Source organism: Biomphalaria glabrata, chromosome 11 (assembly GCF_947242115.1).
Source record: "Biomphalaria glabrata chromosome 11, xgBioGlab47.1, whole genome shotgun sequence".
Lineage (NCBI taxonomy): Eukaryota > Metazoa > Mollusca > Gastropoda > Planorbidae > Biomphalaria > Biomphalaria glabrata.
This window is the reverse complement of record NC_074721.1, coordinates 25320955-25342110: the sequence shown is the minus strand read 5'-3', so window position 1 is coordinate 25342110 and position 21156 is coordinate 25320955. Positions and strand designations below refer to the sequence as shown.

Genomic DNA, 21156 nt, shown 5'->3' with positions numbered 1-21156 from the left:
ATGATGGAGATGCTTACCATGATGTAGCGTGCCGAATAGGAAAGGCAGGGAGCATTTTCCAAAGGCTGCAGCCTATTTGGACTAGCCAAGCCATTGGACTCGAGACAAAAATACACCTTCTCAACACAATCGTCATTCCAACTGCTACATATGCATGTGAGACGTGGAAGTCATCTGTCAAAATTGAGAAAAGACTAAATGTGGCTCAACAGAGATGGCTGAGACGGATTTTGGGAGTCAGTTACACAGACCGGATCTCAAACAAGGAAATCCTTTGCCGAACTGGGAGTCGAACACTTAGTGAGGTTGTGACTGAGCGTCGCATGAGGTTTGCGGGACATGTTCTACGTCAAAATGAATTACGCACACCAAGAGTTGCGATAACATGGAAGCCAAAACGAGGAAAGCGCAAACAGGGACGTCCTCGTATTACCTGGCGACACACCTTCATGGAGGACCTCAGAACAGTGGACACCAGATGGGAAGAGGCTTCAGACATTGCCAGTGACAGATCATTATGGAGACAGCTTGCCGCCCAATGCGCCGAACGGCGCGGGAGGACCTAAGTCTAAGTCTAAGTCTGAAATTTTGAAACCTGATGGACAACATTATGAAGAGCTTATTTTGAAAACTATTGACGACATTGGACTGGACTTTAATATATGCAGAGGTTAAACCTATAATAACGCAGCCTCAATGAGTGGCCGTCTGGCAACATTTCTGGTTATGTTTAACCATATCAAAATTTATGACATCAAATTATACCAACTCAAGTCTAACACTAAGATGTCTTACCACACTATATTTTATCACTAATTCATACTCTTTTATATTTGACATCTAAATGTGATAGTATTTTGTCACAAATGAAATCTGATGTTAAAAAGCAACTGGCCCAAGGCTTATATCTTATCTCTGATATTGTACAACAGTCTAATGCTAAAATCTACAGGGTGTTGGTTATGTTGGGCTTTAGTGGTTGTGAGGCGTAGGGTCTGCTTAAGGTGAATTAGAAAGGGACATTCAAAGAGAATATGGTTTACAGTTTCATAAGCGTGGGCGCAGTGTCTACAATGGGGGATTGTGTGGGATTTATTTTGTTCAGATGGTAATGAGGTGTACGTCCTGTTCTGCCTTGGAAGTTTGTAGGTTGCTCTTTGCGGGGGAGGAAGTTAATACTGTCCAGTTTGTCTGGCAGTCATTTCTTTGTACATAGCTCTGCCTGTGTTTCCTGATGCCCATTGGTTGAGCCACTCCTCTTTGTGGTTGCTGACTAACATTGACCTTAGGGTGAGGTAGTTAACAGGTCTCTCTGGTTGTTCCATAGATGAACCTGCCTTTGATATTTAACTAGGCCGTTACAAGATACTGAATAGGCTGTGACAAGATAATGACTAGGCTGTTACAAGATACTAAATGGGCTGTGACAAGATACTGACTAGGCTGTGACAAGATACTGAATAGGCTGCGACAAGATACTGAATAGGCTGTGACAAGATAATGACTAGGCTGTGACAAGATAATGACTAGGCTGTGACAAGATAATGAATAGGCTGTTACAAGATACTGAATGGGCTCTGACAAGATAATGACTAGGCTGTGACAAGATAATGACTAGGCTGTGACAAGATAATGACTAGGCTGTGACAAGATAATGAATAGGCTGTGACAAAATAATGACTAGGCTGTGACAAGATAATGACTAGGCTGTGACAAGATAATGACTAGGCTGTGACAAGATAATGACTAGGCTGTGACAAGATACTGAATAGGCTGTTACAAGATAATGACTAGGCTTCACAATATCTTTTTTTTTCTCAACTAACTAAACTAGCCATGACCCAACATGTTAAGGCGTGTTACTATTTATAGTTTCTCTCAGTTTCACAAGTTCTGCGCAGCCTAGTGTTTTTCTAACATTCCGAGCAATAGCCTTCAGGCATCACCTGACGTCACGTCTTAAAATAGCTACATAATTCTCTCTCTCTCTCTCTCTCCCTGTCCCTAATCAATATAGGAAGGCTGTATCGATTATTCCGATTAACTTACACAAGGCAGCAGAAGATAGCAAACCAGAATGTAATGGGGAGAGGTGGGCTGATATTGGAATGTGGTCTGTATAAAGAGCTGGGTGTTTCAACTCAATGTCTCAGCAGAAAGTCATTACAAATGGAACAACTAGTGCCACATTTCTGTACTCGGCGTTTTACTTCACAATTTTAAATAGAGTTTCTTTCATTACAACTTTAAAAAAAACAAAATTACAAAGACAGTTTGTGTGGAAACACAAACTTAAAATCGGCCCCCGAAGTGGTCCACCCAGGCAGGCTTCAATATTTTCAGAAAGAATCTCCAAATGAAATTATATCAAAGACAAATGAGAGATAAGAATGGAGAAAGAAGGTTGACAGATCTTATGTAGTGCCCCAACGGTACAGCAGATCAAAGGATAGGTGCAAGTGAATGCAAAGTTAGATGTGAACCTGGCCTAACTAGTTCCCCTTTCAGACCTTGTGGTCTATAGGGCAGATGATGTAAAGTTCATCTGTTTTTTTGTGGCCTACGGTTAACGAGGGTGTCATGTAGCCAGCACAAGGACCAACCGCCTTTACTTTTCCCCAACTAATATCAGGTACTCATTGGAGCTGGGTGGACTCATAGGCGCCTAAGGATTCCGAAGTTGAAAATCCCAGTCTTAAACAGGATTCGAACCCGGGGCCCCCGGTTCGGAAGTCAAGCGCTTTACCGCTCAGCTAACGCGCCTCTCCTGGCCTAACAGAAGTCTTAAAATTGATGTAATTGTTTTGAAAAGACTTGTAATATTTATTCGAATGCTCAAAAAATCAAAAATGTGAAAATATTTTCGCAATAAAAATTTTTTCACGAAAATGTAGTTTACAAGATTACTATTCGTCTTAATTTAGGTCTAACTTATAATGCATACTTATTAGCTTTTTCTCTTTAAAAAACTGCTTGCATAACTGATTTTAAAAAATAGATTTTTCGCTTTCAGAAGAAAAAAAATAGCCGTTGCATCAGAACTTTGAATGGTCTAAAATATTGTGATTTCGGATTTTCAATATCTTTTCTAGTTTACGAGATCTAAACGGGACGGACGGACAGACATTTCGCACAAAACTAATAGCGTCTTTTCCCCTTTCAGGGCCGCTAAAAATCGCTCTCTAATTAAAAAGAAAATGTTTATTTGGAACTGACAGCTTGTGACAGCTTCAAATAGTACCAGTCGCGGCCGGGCAGTCCATTCAAATGTGTATCTTGTCTATTCCTATCAATAACACACTGACCTGTAGTGATGAATTGTAATTATTACTGTCTATTGTAGTAATGACATCTTCAATATTTATCAATGACATCTCTAATATTGTATCAATCATAGCCCCACTAGTGTATCCATCAGATTTCTATTGCGTTTCACATTCATTTTTTTTTGTATAGCACAAGAAGCCATTTGTATTTGTAGCACATTGAGCTGATGTGTTGCTACCAACTAGATGAGTGTCCAATTTGTAGCACATTGAGCTGATATGTTGCTACCAACTAGATGAGTGTCCAATTTGTAGCACATTGAGCTGATGTGTTGCTACCAACTAGATGAGTGTCCAACTAATACATTGAACAGAAACTAGAGAATCTGTTCCAAGAATGAAATATTAACAAACATGCCACTCAACACAAGAGTGGGATAACAAATACTGACATGGTTATGGATGATTGCTAGGACTATTTATCATCAAGGTCATTAGGATTGGAATGGATTATTATATGAATATATATTGTTATAAACCTGGTGGTGGCACAGATGGGGGTGGTGTGTGTGTGTAGTCAGCCAACGCCAATCGCCCCAGGCCAGCGCTAGATGAGCGGTCGAGCGTGACGAGTTACGACGGTCAGCCGAGACGAGTTTCAATATGACGGTTCGGGAAGGATCGGCGTCGTGAACACAGCTCAGGAGCGTCACGAGAATTGTAGTCATCTGACCACCCAGAATGGTCGAGCGACGTTCTGTCCGGTTCTAGAAGGCCAGCAGGGACCCTATATAAAGAGCGAGGGTATCAGAGACGAGTCAGTCACAACTTCCCGATCTACAGTTCGCTACAACGGCTCAGTACAAGTCCGAGACGAGACAGAGAGACCAGTGCTAGAGTTGATACGGCGGAGAGATATTTGTACAGTCTTGTGTTACGTGCTGCCAATTGTACAGTATTGGCTGTTATTTATTGACATTAAACTATTACGTTACTTTGAAGCCCAGAGTTGTCAAGTTCTTTAAGTTGGTGGTGTCGTTTGGTGCCATTTGCAGCGAGCCTGGATAGGGAGATTCGTAACAATATATTGGACTGGCAAGTGATACGCCTCCATTGACAAGCTCCCCTGTACATCCTTTCCTACTGAGACTAAAAACAAGAAAAACGTAAACAAATACTTTAACAACAACAACACCAAAGTTTTATTGTTTATGGCATCAATAGTATCTATCATACATCTGGGCCATTAGAAATAGTTGACCAATCGTTTTTGTTTAGCTTTTAGCGCTATGACCAGGGGAAGGGAAGAAGGGGGTATCTTGTTTTATAACGTGTTTTAATAACGTGTAGAAACCTTTTACCAGACAGACAGAGGGAGTTGATAGAAGCTTTGTAAAACAAATGTTCTACTCTGTACAAATAGTTCAACCACTGATTGCAGGACAAAATAAATGCTGAGTCGAGGCTAATACGTTTTCTCAAACAGATGCTTTTTTACAATGTAATTGTGTGTGAGTGTACATGTTTGTGTGTGTGAGTGTACATGTGTGTGTGAGGTGAAATAAATCAGCGAATCATAAAGATCTTAAAGATAATAATATTTAGGTTTGTTAGATTTCATTTAAAACTATAAAAACTTTGTATTTGACCAGAATGTTTTAGATCACATGTTTTAAAATAACAAACAAAAAAGAGCTGTAGTTTACATAACTTTAAAATCTTTGGCTGTTGGGGTCTGTATTCCTTATGATAATGAAATGTGGTCTGTGTAAAGAGCTTGGTGTTTCTACATTTCTGTAGTCAGCGTTTTACTTCACAATTTTAAATAGAGATTCTTTCATTACAACTTTAAAAAAAAAACACTCTCTAATTAAAAAGAAAAGGTTTATTTTGACTGACAGCTTGTGACAGCTTCAAATAATACCAGTCTGTTCAAATGTGTACCTTGTCTGTTACTATCAAATAACACACTGACCTGCAAATAGAGCTCTAGTATCTCTCAGTACTAGTATCTCTCAGCTCTGGAGATTTAGATAATTTTATAGAGCATTATTATCTCTCAGCTCTGGAGATATAGATAATTTTATAGAGTTCTAGTATCTCTCAGCTCTGGAGATATAGATAATTTTATAGAGCTCTAGTATCTCTCAGCTCTGGTAACTCTCAGCTTCAGTATCTTTCAGTTCTAGTATATCTCAGCTCTAGTATCTCTCAGCTCTAGTATATCTCAACTCTAGTATATCTCAGCTCTAGTAACTCTCAGCTTCAGTATCTTTCAGCTCTAGTATCTCTCAGCTCTAGTAACTCTCAGCTTCAGTATCTTTCAGCTCTAGTATCTCTCAGCTCTAGTATCTTTCAGCTCTAGTATCTCTCAGCTCTAGTATATTTTAGCTCTAGTAACTCTCAGCTTCAGTATCTTTCAGCTCTAGTATCTCTCAGATCTAGTATCTCTCAGCTCTAGTATCTTTAAGCTCTAGTATCTCTAGGCTCTAGTATCTTTCAGCTCTAGTATTTCTCAGCTCTAGTATCTCTCAGCTCTAGTATCTCTCAGCTCTAGTATCTTTCAGCTCTAGTATCTCTCAGCTCTATTAACTCTCAGCTTCAGTATCACTCAGCTTTAGTATTTCTCAGCTCTAGTATCTCTCAGCTTTAGTATCTCTCAGCTTCAGTATCTCTCAGGTTCAGTATTTCTCAGCTCTAGTATCTCTCAGCTTAAATGTCTCTCAGCTCGAGTATCTCTCAGCTTCAGTATCTTTCAGCTCTAGTATCTTTCAGCTCTAGTATCTCTCAGCTCTAGTATCTCTCAGCTCTGGTAACTCTCAGCTTCAGTATCTTTCAGCTCTAGTATATCTCAGCTTCAGTATCTTTCAGCTCTAGTATCTCTCAGCTCGAGTATCTCTCAGCTTCAGTATCTTTCAGCTCTAGTATCTCTCAGCTCTAGTATCTCTCAGCTCTAGTATATCTCAGCTCTGGTAACTCTCAGCTTCAGTATCTTTCAGCTCTAGTATCTCTCAGCTCTAGTATCTTTCAGCTCTAGTATCTCTCAGCTCTAGTATATCTCAGCTCTAGTAACTCTCAGCTTCAGTATCTTTCAGCTCTAGTATATCTCAGCTCTAGTAACTCTCAGCTTCAGTATCTTTCAGCTCTAGTATCTCTCAGCTCTAGTATCTCTTAGCTCTAGTATCTTTAAGCTCTAGTATCTCTAGGCTCTAGTATCTTTCAGCTCTAGTATCTCTCAGCTCTATTAACTCTCAGCTTCAGTATCTCTCAGCTTCAGTATTTCTCAGCTCTAGTATCTCTCAGCTTTAGTATCTCCCAGCTTCAGTATCTCTCAGGTTCAGTATTTCTCAGCTCTAGTATCTCTCAGCTTAAATATCTCTCAGCTTAAATATCTCTCAGCTCGAGTATCTCTCAGCTTCAGTATCTTTCAGCTCTAGTATCTCTCAGCTCTAGTATCTCTCAGCTCTAGTATCTCTCAGCTCGAGTATCTCTCAGCTTCAGTATCTTCCAGCTCTAGTATCTCTCAGCTCTAGTATCTCTCAGCTCTAGTATTTCTCAGCTTCAGTATTTCTCAGCTCTAGTATCTCTCAGCTCGAGTATCTCTCAGCTTCAGTATCTCTCAGCTTCAGTATTTCTCAGCTCTATTATCATTAGCTTAAGTATCTCTCAGCTCGAGTTTCTCTCAGCTTCAGTATCTTTCAGCTCTAGTATCTCTCAGCTCTATTACTCCCAGCTCTAGTATCTCTCAGCTCTAGTATTTCTCAGCTCTAGTATCTCTCAGCGTCAGTATTTCTCAGCTCTAGTGTCTCTCAGCTCAAGTATCTCTCAGCTTCAGTATCTCTCAGCACTAGTATCTCTCAGCTCTAGTATCTCTCGGCTCTATTATCTCCCAGCTCTAGTATCTCTCAGCTCTAGTATCTCTCAGCGTCAGTATTTCTCAGCTCTAGTGTCTCTCAGCTCAAGTATCTCTCAGCTTCAGTATCTCTCTTCAGTATCTCAGCGTCAGTATTTCTCAGCTCTAGTGTCTCTCAGCTCAAGTATCTCTCAGCTTCAGTATCTCTCAGCACTAGTATCTCTCAGCTCTAGTATCTCTCGGCTCTATTATCTCCCAGCTCTAGTATCTCTCAGCTCTAGTATCTCTCAGCACTAGTATCTCTCAGCTCTATTATCTCTCAGCTTCAGTATTTTTCAGCTCTAGTATCTCTCAGCTCTAGTATCTTTCAGCTCTAGTATCTTTCAGCTCTAGTATCTCTCAGCTCTATTATCTCCCAGCTCTAGTATTATTCAGCTCTAGTATCTGTCAGCTCTAGTATCTTTCAGCTCTATTATCCCCCAGCTCTAGTATCTCTCAGCTCTAGTATCTCTCAGCTTCAGTATCTCTCAGCTTCAGTATTTCTTAGCTCTAGTATTTTTCAGCTCTAGTATATCCCAGCTTCAGTACGGTATCTCTCAGCTCAAGTACGGTATCTCTCAGCTCTAGTATCTCTCAGCTTCAGTATCTTTCAGCTCTAGTATCTATTAGCTCTAGTATCTCTCAGCTCTATTATCTTTCAGCTCAAGTACGGTATCTCTCAGCACTAGTATCTCTCAGCTTCAGTATCTCTCAGCTTCAGTATTTATCAGCTCTAGTATCTCTCAACTCTAGTATCTCTCAGCTTCAGTATTTCTCAGCTTTAGTATCTCTCAGCTCTAGTATCTCTCAGCTTCAGTATCTCTCAGCTCTAGTATCTCTCAGCTCTAGTATCTCTCAGCTCTAGTATCTCTCAGCTCTAGTATATTTCAGCTCTAGTATCTGTTAGTTCTATTAACTCTCAGCTTCAGTATCCCTCAGCTTCAGTATTTCTCAGCTCTAGTATCTCTCAGCTTCAGTATCTTTCAGCTTCAGTATTTCTCAGCTCTAGTATCTCTCAGCTTAAATATCTCTCAGCTCGAGTATCTCTCAGCTTTAGTATCTTTCAGCTCTAGTATCTATCAGCTCTATTATCTTCCAGCTCTAGTATCTCTCAGCTCTAGTATCTCTCAGCTTCAGTATTTCTCAGCTCTAGTATCTCTCAGCTCGAGTATCTCTCAGATTCAGTATCTCTCAGCTTCAGTATTTCTCAGATACTAGAGCTAAGAGATACTAGAGCTGGGAGATAATAGAGCTGAGAGATACTAGAGCTGAAAGATACTGAAGCTAAGAGATACTCGAGCTGAGAGATACTTAAGCTGAGAGATACTAGAGCTGAGAAATAATGAAGCTGAAAGATATTGAAGCTGAGAAATACTAGAGCTGAGAAATACTGAAGCTGAGAGATACTGAAGCTGAGAGTTAATAGAGCTGAGAGATACTAGAGCTGAAAGATACTAGAGCTGAGAGATGCTAGAGCTGAGAGATACTAGAGATGAGAGATACTAGAGCTGAGACATACTAGAGCTGAGAGATACTGAAGCTGAGAGATACTAGAGCTGAGAGATACTAGAGCAGAAAAATACTGAAGCTGAGAGATACTAGAGCTGAGAGATACTAGAGCTGAGATATACTGAAGCTGAGAGATACTAGAGTTGAGAGATACTAGAGCTGATAAATACTGAAGCTGAGAGATACTGAAGCTGAGAGATACTAGAGTTGAGAGATACTAGAGCTGATAAATACTGAAGCTGAGAGATACTGAAGCTGAGAGATACTAGAGCTGAGAGATACCGTACTAGAGCTGAAAGATACTAGAGCTGAGAGATACTAGAGCTAATAGATACTAGAGCAGAAAGATACTGAAGCTGAGAGATACTAGAGCTGAGAGATACCGTACTTGAGCTGAGAGATACTGAAGCTGGGAGATACTAAAGCTGAGAGATACTTAGTATCTTTCAGCTCTAGTATTTTTCAGCTCTGGAGGTTTATGTTTGGAGGTATCGGATTGTCTTATTACTACATGGTCAACTTTTGTTGTTGTTGCAATTAAAATAAACTTAAAAACAAACTCACTGTGAAAAGTAACTCTCCAATTCGGTCGATAGTGTTCCATTCTAATATTTAGTTTGCCACTGTCAATCAGAAACTTTGATTACAATGACCAGCTCTTACAGAGACAATATGTCTAAACGGTGAACTATTAATGATATATATTTATCAAATCTGTTTATCCAGATTGTCAAAACGCTCCCATAATTCTATTCATCATCGACATCATCATCATGTCCTTTGACTTTGGTCGTAGGGGTGCTGTGACAGTTTGCGTTACCAACTCCATTCGTCACGGTCACCCTTTTTTATTAGTAATGATATCAAGAGAGACAGAATTGAAGTCATTGGTTAACATGCATGACTAGATGCACGATAGGTAGGACGTAATCCTCTTCCTATTGAAGTAACGTCTGTATTCTATAAGATAAGAAGTCGGTCCAGTCCTATACTTTGTCCGGCCGCTATTCTTAGGACGGCCAGCCAAAGGGTTGACTGGTGACAGTCCAAACTGTTGTAGTTGATATGACCAAACCTACATTAATATTAATATTATTTGCACCAATTCCATTTCTCTTCCAACAATGTGCTGTTAGTACAGAGAGATATTGAAAACAGTTTGTAGCTTAGTCTTGTTTACATTAAAGCAGGACTTTTTTTGTGTGACGGTACGCACCGGTACGGCGTACCGGCACCTTTTTCAATGTGGGGAAAAAATTATTACTTTTCTTGTATTTTAACGTTTATTATTAGTAGTTAGGCAATTCATCACTAAGTACCGGCACCTAATCACTGAGTACCGCACCTAATCACTGAGTATCGTCACCTAATCACTGAGTACCGGCACCTACATTAAAGTGTATGTGTCTCTTATGTCGCTGAGTTATCAACGAGTAAAATATTTTTTAAAAAGTCAATCCTCCTTTATAACCCTTTGTTATAGCGATCATTTTGCTCTGAATAACTATTGAAGGATACCCTGCCCCTATTCCTCCCCCACCCAACCCGAAAAACTATACTGTTCACTTACTCTGAGTCTATACAATTCTGATGCTAAGCCTTTAGATCCAGACTTACAAGACCGTGCGCACAATGTATGGCCAATGAGTTAGTAATTCTTTTCCCAACAATATACCTGAGAGCTAAGGCCGTTGGCGGTCTTAATTACTGCTCCGGCGGGAGTGTGTGCATAAGGGCCTGCAAGAAAGTCCGAAACTGGAGAGTGGGAAGTCCACTCTGCTCATCACGTCCACTGTTGGCTATAGTGTCCTACAATGGGCAGTGGTTTGACAAATAGTATCAATATATAGTATATATTAACGTTAGTAAGTGAAAGTCTTATTCAAGTGTGAGTCTTAGCAAAATGAAAAGCTTTTGAGTATTTGGTGTTGATTGGACTCCATATCATGTCCTTGTAGTGGTAGTTGTTCAGTCGATAATATTCTGAAATTTTATAGTTTCAAATCATAATCAGGAAATTAAAGAACTCAAATTTTAAAATATTTAGAAATAATTGTTTGGGTGATAATTAATTTAGCTGCAAGTCCAGTCTGACTTCTTTAATGTACACACTAAAAGGCCTTCTGAAGATATCTTCATCTTTTTCAACAGCATACATTCCTTGTTAAATCTCCTTTTCAATTGGCATTCTTCACAACAGCCATTGAGTCTACTGTGATATAATGAGACTAGTCATTTTAGCTGGCTAATTTGTAATTAAAAAGTTGAAACTTTTAAGCTGCCCCCAGATATCGTTATTACATTAATTTGATGTCGTGTATTTTATGATCAATTTTTCACGTGTGGCACAGAAGATCTGTCTAAATGTCTGAGTGCCATACATAAATCTTTCGCATTCCGCAGATTAAATTTTCACATGGAATGCATGCAGCTTGATAATCTTCAGTAACAGAAAATGTTTCTTATAAATAATACCGCTTATGCAGCATTATTCATTTCAGCCCAGAACGTCCAGAACTTAGAGTTACTTCTCTTTGAAGTCGACTGTGATGGACAATTGTATTAATTGAATCGAGTCTGGAGGTTTGAATTGTTTGAGATCAACTTCAAGAGGACATTGAGCACTACCGAACAATAGAACTTGCAGACTGACTGAGCACAAGAACATTTGTTCAAAACATTTTGCTGGCCTAATACATTTAATTCGTTTTGGAGATCTTTGGATTTTTTGGTGTTTTTTTTTTCGTCATTGGTCTTGGATCATACTTGGATGTATAAAGTTTGGTCTTGGATCATACTTGGATGTATAAAGTTTGGTCTTGGATCATACATGGATGTATAAAGTTTGGTCTTGGATCATACTTGGATGTATAAAGTTTGGTCTTGAATCATACTTGGATGTATAAAGTTTGGTCTTGGATCATACTTGGATGTATAAAGTTTGGTCTTGGATCATACTTGGATGTATAAAGTTTGGTCTTGGATCATACTTGGATGTATAAAGTTTGGTCTTGGATCATACTTGGATGTATAAAGTTTGGTCTTGGATCATACTTGGATGTATAAAGTTTGGTCTTGGATTATACTTGGATGTATAAAGTTTGGTCTTGGATCATACTTGGATGTATAAAGTTTGGTCTTGGATCATACTTGGATGTATAAAGTTTGGTCTTGGATCATACTTGGATGTATAAAGTTTGGTCTTGGATCATACTTGGATGTATAAAGTTTGGTCTTGGATCATACTTGGATGTATAAAGTTTGGTCTTGGATCATACTTGGATGTATAAAGTTTGGTCTTGGATCATACTTGGATGTATAAAGTTTGGTCTTGGATCATACTTGGATGTATAAAGTTTGGTTTTGTTTAGAAATGAAAATGGGGTTTACAGACGACATGGTTTCATTGCTTGTTTGTAGCACCAATGTTTCAACACATATTCAAATGTTTAAATTTTCCATTGTGTATGAATTTATATTAAATTATTATTGCAAAACATGAGACGAGCCGGATAAAGCTTCTTCACGGGTCGAACTTGACCAATTGGTCTGAGTTAACTTCTAATTGAAACAAACATGTAATGATTTTAAACAATAAAACAAATATGTAAACATGTAATATTTTCTCTAGTTTTCTGTTTCAATATATATATATATATATATATATAAACAGGCATCCTTGAAGATGATCGATCTTGTTTCGTCTACATAGAGTAGATGTCTGCTAGGCCTACACTTATAGATTTCTAGGTGCGGCATGTTATTGAAACATTTCAGTTGAAATAGAGAGACCAACCATCCTTTGAGTTTGTGTCTTGTCTGTGTGAATGTGATATGAGCAAGGGCTGATAGAGAAACAGATTTTAAAAAACAACTAAAAAAAACAAAACAGAACGATGTGAGAAAAAAAAAGGAAAGTTAGGATAGAGAAGAAAAAAGAGAGAGAGAGAGAGAAAGAGGGAGAGAAGAGGAAGAAAGGGAGACTATAATATGCTTCTATTCAGCCAATCAACACACTGACTAGCGCGTGAGTTCCAGACGTGCAGACTAGAAAATTCCGGTATCGATATTTCTTGCTACTGTGCTCAGCTCCACGACAGCCTGGTCTGTTGGTGAACACACTGACGCACAAACATTCTTCGTCATACAGTGAGTGAAGGAGACAGAGTGAGCGGAGGGAGTGTAAAGAAGGGAGGTAGCACACCTCATCACCAGGTCCTGGCTTCGGTCAATCGATTCTTGTGGTGATCTCATCAGTAGCTGTGTATGCAGCCCAGTCACAGCCCGGCTAGCACTGTGTACCGGCTGGAACTGGTGGAACATCACTTGACACTTTCATTTGTTGTTGTTGTATTCCTCCCCCTTCACAGAGGACTATTCAATCTTGTATTTGATATTATTTGACTGTATTCTAACACGCAGTTGTGGTAAGTAAACTTCATTTGATATCTACAACAACAAAAGAGACTAGTCAATCTAAGGGAGGTAAGAACAAACAAATAAGTCTCTCAATCAGATCGAACAAGATTTTTAAAAAATCATTAAGACCAAATAAATAAATAAATTCCAAGTATATCTAAGCCCAAATTATTTTTAATTCTGTTAAGAAAAGTTTTGTCTCTATCTAAATAATATATTACGCCATCTGAAAGAAACAAAGAAGATGATTTACCAGCAGATGCCTTGTTTCATAACAAAAAGTAGATCTATATAGTAAAGATCTAGGTCATATTGTACAATGCATTGTGCACTACGTGGTCATTCAGAGAACAGTGTGTTCACTTCTAGATCTAGTGGTTGTGTCATATTGACGGGCATATTGACACTAGACCTACGATGTGTGGGGATATTGACACTAGACCTACGATGTGTGGGGATAGTTCAAGTCAAAAGTCAACGCTACGAGTAACAACAATAAATCGTTGTATAGATTCCTTCTTGGAACCGCATAGTAGTAGAACCAGTAGGCTGAGTAGGCAAGATTAAATAACAGCCTTAATCATAGATCCAAGTGTTCATTCAAATTTTATGAAAACCAAACATTATTTATGCCATTGCGAGAAATATATACCCAGAAGTTTACATTATGTATTTCATAGTCATTAGATAGGCCTATCAATAATGACTCATAAAAAGTTATATTTAGAAACATTAAACTAATCGGATTTCCACCCAATCTTCAGGTGACTGAAGGCCATTACCTCGGGACTTTCCCTGGCCAGATAAATTGGTCAGCGGAGGCCAAAAATATCGATTTTTTTTTTGTTGGTAAAAGAGAGGGAGAGAAAAAGAGCCACACAAAAATATGGCGGATTTCGAAGAGGAAGGCGCAGCCAACCTGGCCCCACAGAAAGAATTAGATGGTGAGTAATGGCTTAGGATTTTTTAAGTATTCCCTTTCCTTGCGTGTATCAGGTCCAGTGAGCAGGACTGCTGTCTGTGTTGATATTAGCAGCCATGTTTATTTATAGGCTAGGCATGCCAGGAAGTAATTTAAATGAGATAAAATAAAGAGGGGGACACTTATCTGAAAACAGAAAAATACTCTTCAGACTCTCAATGCTATAACGGCAGCGGTTCTTGGTCTTTTAATTTTCCACCCTAGTAGCCTTTTTTTTTCACCTAGTGCATCATGACCATACTCCCTTTTTACAACTATTATATATTGTCATGTTTACCATTCTTAATGTCAGTATTTTAGTTAACATTTATATGACATCTCTTTCATTTCTTTAGGACACATAGCTTGTAGCTTTAATAATAGTCGAACCAAAATGAAAGCTGGGCTAAATAATTTATTCATATTCATATCCATATTGCAATGCTATGTAGCTTCAGACACGGTACGTGCCTAAGACAATAGGCCTATTTCAATAGACCTCAATAAATTGTAGGCCTTTACGAATCTTGACATAATGCATTAACAAACTAAACGAAATATTTTTATTTCTCATTTTCCGTAATCGCTTTTGATTTTTTTTCTTTTTAGCGGCCCCCGAAAGGAGAAAAGACGCTATTAGTTTTGTGTGGAAATGTCTTGTCCGTTCGTATTTTAGACCATTCGAATTTCTGATGCAACGGCTACTTTTTTCTTTTCTGAAAGAAAAATCTAATTTTTTGAATCACTTATGCAAGCAGTTTTTTCATAAAAATACACCATTTTTGCAACTATTCACTATTAATAGTAACAAACACGGGAGGCTCTTTAGTAGGGGAAATAACAATATGTAAGTTCTGTCATACTAACAACTACATTTACACAATAAAATGTTTACTTTTTTTTAGAGAAAAAATTTATTAAGTATGCATATAAGTTGGACATAATTTAAAACAGCAATCAATAAGTAGGTTTTCATATTATCGCGTGAACTGCAGCACTGCCTTATGGCGATAGAACACTGAACTAAATGAATTTTTTTTGATTAAGGAAATGTTTTTTTTCTTGAGGAATAAGAACAATTACAAAACAATTAGAGCAATTATATATTCATTATAAGACATTAGTTAGGCCTGGTTCACATTTAACTTCACATTCACTTTCACCTATCCTTTGGTCTGTGGACCGCTGGGGCACCACACAAGATCCGTCAATTTTCTTTCTCCATTCTTCTCTGTCATTTGTCTTTGATAGAGTTTCATTCTGATGTTCTTTCTGAAAATATTGAAACATGCCTTTTTACCAGCCTGGGTGGACCACTTCGGGGGCCGATTTTGAATTTGTGCCTCCACACAAACTGTCTGTCAAACCTTGCTTTACTTTGTTGAGAAGGTAAAAAAAAAGGGGGGGGGGGTTAAAATAAAAGTAAAAAGAAATGTTTAAAAATGATTATAACATAAACAACAGCTGATCAAAATAACAAGAGAAAGAAAGAGAGAGAAAGAGATAAGGAGACAGAGACAGAAGAAATGAATGTTAGGAAGAGAAAGAGCGAGAGAGAGATAGAGAAGGGGGGGGGGGAGACAATTTGAGACAATTATGGATAATGAGAGCGAGGGAGATAAATAGAGAGAGCAGGATATAGTTTAAAAAAAAAGAGAAAGAAGGAAGAGAGCTAGACAGAGGAGAGAGAGAGAGAGGGCTAGAGAGAGGAGAGAGAGAGAGGGCTAGAGAGAGGAGAGAGGGCTAGAGAGAGGAGAGAGAGAGAGGGCTAGAGAGAGGAGAGAGGGCTAGAGAGAGGAGAGAGAGAGAGGGCTAGAGAGAGGAGAGAGGGCTAGAGAGAGGAGAGAGAGAGAGGGCTAGAGAGAGGAGAGAGAGAGAGAGGGCTAGAGAGAGAATGAAAGAGACAGAGATACCAGCACAGTACTAAATCAATGAGGGAAGGGCTGCCGTACATTAGAAGTGGTCGGGTCCAGGCTGTAGCCTACATCTGAGTGTTTGTGAGTAGGTCACATTGTATTGATCTGCTGCAACAATCACAGTTTCTGTGTCGAGTGAGCACCGCCCCGCAGAGCCTTGTACCGATAACATTATTGCCATTGTGTGGATGCTTCTGACTTAATGACCATTTGACTGGCCGCCACTTCTTGTCCTTTAGAGTTGGTGCCCGTGTCCGCCACTTCTTGTCCTTTAGAGTTGGTGCCCGTGTCTCTTCAAAATCCTTTAATGTGTAGATTAACTAGATATTGTGTAGATTAACTAGGTAATGTGTAGATAACTAGGTATTGTGTGGATGGCTGCCTGGTCTTTCGGTTTGCGCGCTGGACTGTCGTTCGGATTTATCGACGGTCGAGGGTTCAAACCCTGCCCGCTCCCTTCCCCCGTCGTCCTGCGGGAGGTTTGGACTAGGAAGTAAACTATCTTCAACTCTGAAGGAACATCCGAAACATGTAAAACATTTGACAAACATATAAACTAGGGGCATTCGATCACCTATATAATAAACAAAGTACCTAGATAAAGTGTATATTACCCAGTAGTTCTCGTTGAAGAGATATATGCGTATGTATGTGTGTGTGTGTGTGCGTATTTATGCGTCTATTTATATGTGTTTCTCTAAGTTTCTCTGTACAACTAATATACATCTTATATCTGAAGACTTGTATCAATGTTTACTGTCTACAGCTCACTCTGAGCCATCTGTTGGTTGAAGAAGTATTAAACATTGAGTTTCAACTCCATCGATTGTAACGTCGTCGTACAGCTGCTGCGGACTACATTCCACGCATAGTTCTCTTTCCACCCCTTCACCTTGTACACATCAACCACAAGGTGGCGCTGTTTATTGACTAGAATCTAATTATTTGCTTTTTCTTTAGAAACAGTTCAACTACTGTGATTGTGTAGTTTTAACATTGCAACACTTTGAGAAAGAAAAAGAACAATTATAGTGTTAGTAATAGTAAACAAATATTCCGAATAATTTCATTTGACACTTAAGAAACCTAATGGGGAAAGGAAAATCTTTATTATTGTTATTATTATTTTAGTTAATTATTGTTACATTATGTACACAATGTTATATGTAACATGAAAAGTTTAGAAAAGTTATTCCTTTATGAAGCTGATAGCTTTGTGTAAGAGCCATAACCTTACTTTGACTAACTAATGAAGGATAGATATTTTTAAAAAAATAAAAAAGAGACACCCCTCCCTCGAAAAAAATCTTGGTTATGCCCATGTAAAAATTCAAGTCTGGTTATAAAGGTCCAGACTTGGAAACATTAAAGAGATATTGTATAGAAGATTCCAGTTTGGTGATACAGATTCAGACTTAGAAACCTAAAAAGACAATAGTCTTGGATTGATGTGCGCACATGGGCGTCTCAGTGGCTATTGTACTCTTGGCCTGAATGTTCCACTGACGTGTGTTCGTGAATGTTCCACTGACGTGTGTTCGTGAATGTTCCACTGACGTGTGTTCGTGAATGTTCCACTGACGTGTGTTCGTGAATGTTCCACTGACGTGTGTTCGTGAATGTTCCACTGACGTGTGTTCGTGAATGTTCCACTGACGTGTGTTCGTCTCTAGACCAAATTTAATTTTACGATGATGAAATTTCGATTACAAAAATGTATAACGGTCAAATCAAGTCGTGGTCATTTAGCTGCTATATTCGTTCCCCAAAAGATATATCTATATATAAACTGTCAAAGTTTTAAGAAAGTCGTGAGAGCCATTCCGTGTCACCTGACCGAAGCTTATAAACAAGACAGACATGCATTAGTTTACCTCCTTAGATCGACTGGGAACGGACTCGTTTGTTATAAACCTTTCCTCTTCCCTTTTCTCCCTGGATTTGAAGTTTATCTCAAGTCAATGCTTTATACACAATCTTTTATCATAATATCGACAAATCAACAACGCGTAACCTTGACATTGGGTTAGGACTAGGTGTACCACTATGTAATGAAAAAATAAAACAAAACCAAAAAAAAAAAAAAAAAAGAATCTCGCTTACTTTGTGTTGCAGAAATGGAGTATCTTTTCCGCTATTCTTCCTTTGTTATCGCCCTTCTTTTCCACATTACCAGACTGTAGTCTTATTAATACAAAAATACAAACAAGAAAAAATATATTTCTATTGGTGGTCTAGAATCATTTGTTTCATTAAAAGTATAATTTGTTTAAGTTCAAAAAATAAAACTCATTCAATAGAATTCTTCGTATTCCAAATGTACCTAATAGCTACTCCGCAAATAATTTAATGTTCTGATTATTTTTCTGTTCAAAGTTTACGTATTTATAGATTAGTGCCAGGTATTTTAGCAGAGAGGACATTAAAAAAACACACTAAATTATCAAGTTGTGAATTCGTCTGGAATCAAGTATGTATGGTTAGCATTACCATTTACGTCTTAGAGGCCATTTTTGTTTTCAAAGTAATAGAAGAGTCTAGCATTAATGTTACTCTATTAATAGGTTCTATAGTATTATAGACTTACACATTGTTTTATATTTGTTTAAAAAACAACAAGAAATATAAAAGTGTTGCCAATGTATTTTATATAAAAACATTTAGTTCTTTTCTATTTCAAATAACGACAGAAGTCTAATATCAAATTGAAAAAACACCATGTCTGAATAGACAGAAATGAGTCATTGGCAAGTGTCAATGGCAGAAGTGGCAAGTGTCATTGACACAACAAGCTTTGCCAGTGTATGTGTAAAGATCTAAAACACTTCCCTAGTGTATGTGTGTGTGCCTGTTGAAAAGCTCTTTGGTTGTTACCGTTGTTATTGTTTTATTACTACAAAGTCACTGTGAAACTTGCATTGAGACAAAACTAGTGTAAACAACTTGATGCCTAAAACATCTGACTCGATCGTTAAACATTGACGTTGGCTGAGGGGTTAAGCGCTCGGCTTCCGAACCTGGGGTCCTGGCTTTCAATCTCGGTGAAGACTGGGATTTTGATTTTCGGGATTTTTAGGGCGCCCCCGAGTCCACCCAACTTAACTTGGTTCATGACTTTAATTGAGGAAAGTCAAGGCGGTTGGTCGTTGTGCTGGCCACGTGGCATCCCGCTCGTCAACCATTGGGAAACTTACTTAACATTTAAACTAAGTAATGAACAGTATCTAAAATACTTTTTAAACAATTCATCCTATTAGTTTGCAAACTCATCATGGACTAAAAAAATACTCTGGATGGAAACTAGACGGATGTTGGGAAAACGGTTTAACGATTTTCCTTTTTATTGGCCAGTTTATCTATAGCTTTTGAAAAAAAAAATCTACCTAATTGGCCAGTTTATCTATAGCTTTTGAAAAAAAAATCTACCTAATTGGCCAGTTTATCTATAGCTTTTGAAAAAAAAAATCTACCTAATTGGCCAGTTTATCTATAGCTTTTGAAAAAAAAAATCTACCTAATTGGCCAGTTTATCTCTAGCTTTTGAAAAAACAAATCTACCTAATTGGCCAGTTTATCTATAGCTTTTGAAAAAGAAAATCTACCTAATTGGCCAGTTTATCTATAGCTTTTGAAAATAAAAAATCTACCTAATTGGCCAGTTTATCTATAGCTTTTGAAAAAAAAAATCTACCTATTTGGCCAATAGTTCACTCTGGTTTTACAATATAATTTTCCAATATATAATCCTCTTATAATTTAATTTGGATTGCTTCTTTGCAAAGCTTACATCAACTTACTCTGTGGTCTGTCTGGTAAAAAGTAGGTAGGCCTATACGTCATTTCTCCCACATCAATTCTCGGATCAAGTTGAAACTTTGCACAATTCTTGGCAGATGCCATGTAGCTACGTTTACTATTAGAGCAGTGTATACGAATGCCAGGAAACCTTTAGATCTGAGTGGACAAGTGTAAGGTAGCCATATTAGATCTAAGTGGACAAGTGCAAGGTAGCCATTAGATCTGAGTGGATAAGTGTAAGGTAGCCATTAGATCTGAGTGGATAAGTGTAAGGTAGCCATTAGATCTGAGTGGACAAGTGTAAGGTAGCCATTAGATCTGAGTGGACAAGTGTAAGGTAGCCATTAGATCTGAGTGGACAAGTGTAAGGTAGCCATTAGATCTGAGTGGACAAATGTAAGGTAGCCATTAGATCAGAGTGGACAAGTGTAAGGTAGCCATTAGATCTGAGTGGACAAATGTAAGGTAGCCATTAGATCAGAGTGGACAAGTGTAAGGTAGCCATTAGATCTGAGTGGAAAAATGTAAGGTAGCCATTAGATCAGAGTGGACAAGTGTAAGGTAGCCATTAGATCTGAGTGGACAAGTGTAAGGTAGCAATTAGATCTGAAAGGACAAGTGTAAGGTAGCCATTAGATCTGAGTGGACAAGTGTAAGGTAGCCATTAGAACTGAGTGGACAAATGCTAGCTAGCCAATAGAACTGAGTGGACAAATGTTAGCTAGTCAATAGAACTAAGTGGACAAATGTTAGCTAGTCAATAGAACTAAGTGGACAAATGTTAGCTAGTCAATAGAACTAAGTGGACAAATGTTAGCTAGTCAATAGAACTAAGTGGACAAATGTTAGCTAGTCAATAGAACTAAGTGGACAAATGCTAGCTAGCCAATAGAACTAAGTGGACAAATGCTAGCTAGCCAATAGAACTAAGTGGACAAATGTTAGCTAGCCAATAGAACTAAGTGTACAAATGTTAGCTAGCCAATAGAACTGAGTGGACAAATGTTAGCTAGTCAATAGAACTGAGTGGACAAATGTTAGCTAGTCACTAGAACTAAGTGGACAAATGTTAGCTAATCAATAGAACTAAGTGGACAAATGTTAGCTAGTCAATAGAACTGAGTGGACAAATGTTAGCTAGTCAATAGAACTGAGTGGACAAATGTTAGCTAGTCAATAGAACTGAGTGGACAAATGTTAGCTAATCAATAGAACTAAGTGGACAAATGCTAGCTAATCAATAGAACTAAGTGGACAAATGTTAGCTAGTCACTAGAACTGAGTGGACAAATGTTAGCTAATCAATAGAACTAAGTGGACAAATGTTAGCTAGTCAATAGAACTGAGTGGACAAATGTTAGCTAGTCAATAGAACTGAGTGGACAAATGTTAGCT

At 38.2% G+C, this 21156-nt stretch overlaps 1 protein-coding gene across 7 annotated transcripts in view; it reads left to right on the top strand.

The window, feature by feature from the left end:
• Positions 1-12740: 12740 nt before the first annotated feature.
• Positions 12741-21156, top strand: part of LOC106070976 (microtubule-associated protein 2-like) — a 93999-nt gene continuing 85583 nt past the window's right edge. For 4 of the 7 annotated variants that reach the window (XM_056003706.1, XM_056003700.1, XM_056003704.1 and 1 more), the window contains exons 1-2: positions 12742-13094; positions 13851-14030. In XM_056003706.1, the coding sequence (XP_055859681.1) occupies positions 13973-14030 (58 nt within the window). In that variant the 5' untranslated portion in view covers positions 12742-13094; positions 13851-13972. Of the gene's footprint in view, positions 13095-13850; positions 14031-21156 lie in introns of all 7 variants that reach the window. The other 3 variants (XM_056003698.1, XM_056003705.1, XM_056003702.1) reach the window with 3 other exon arrangements.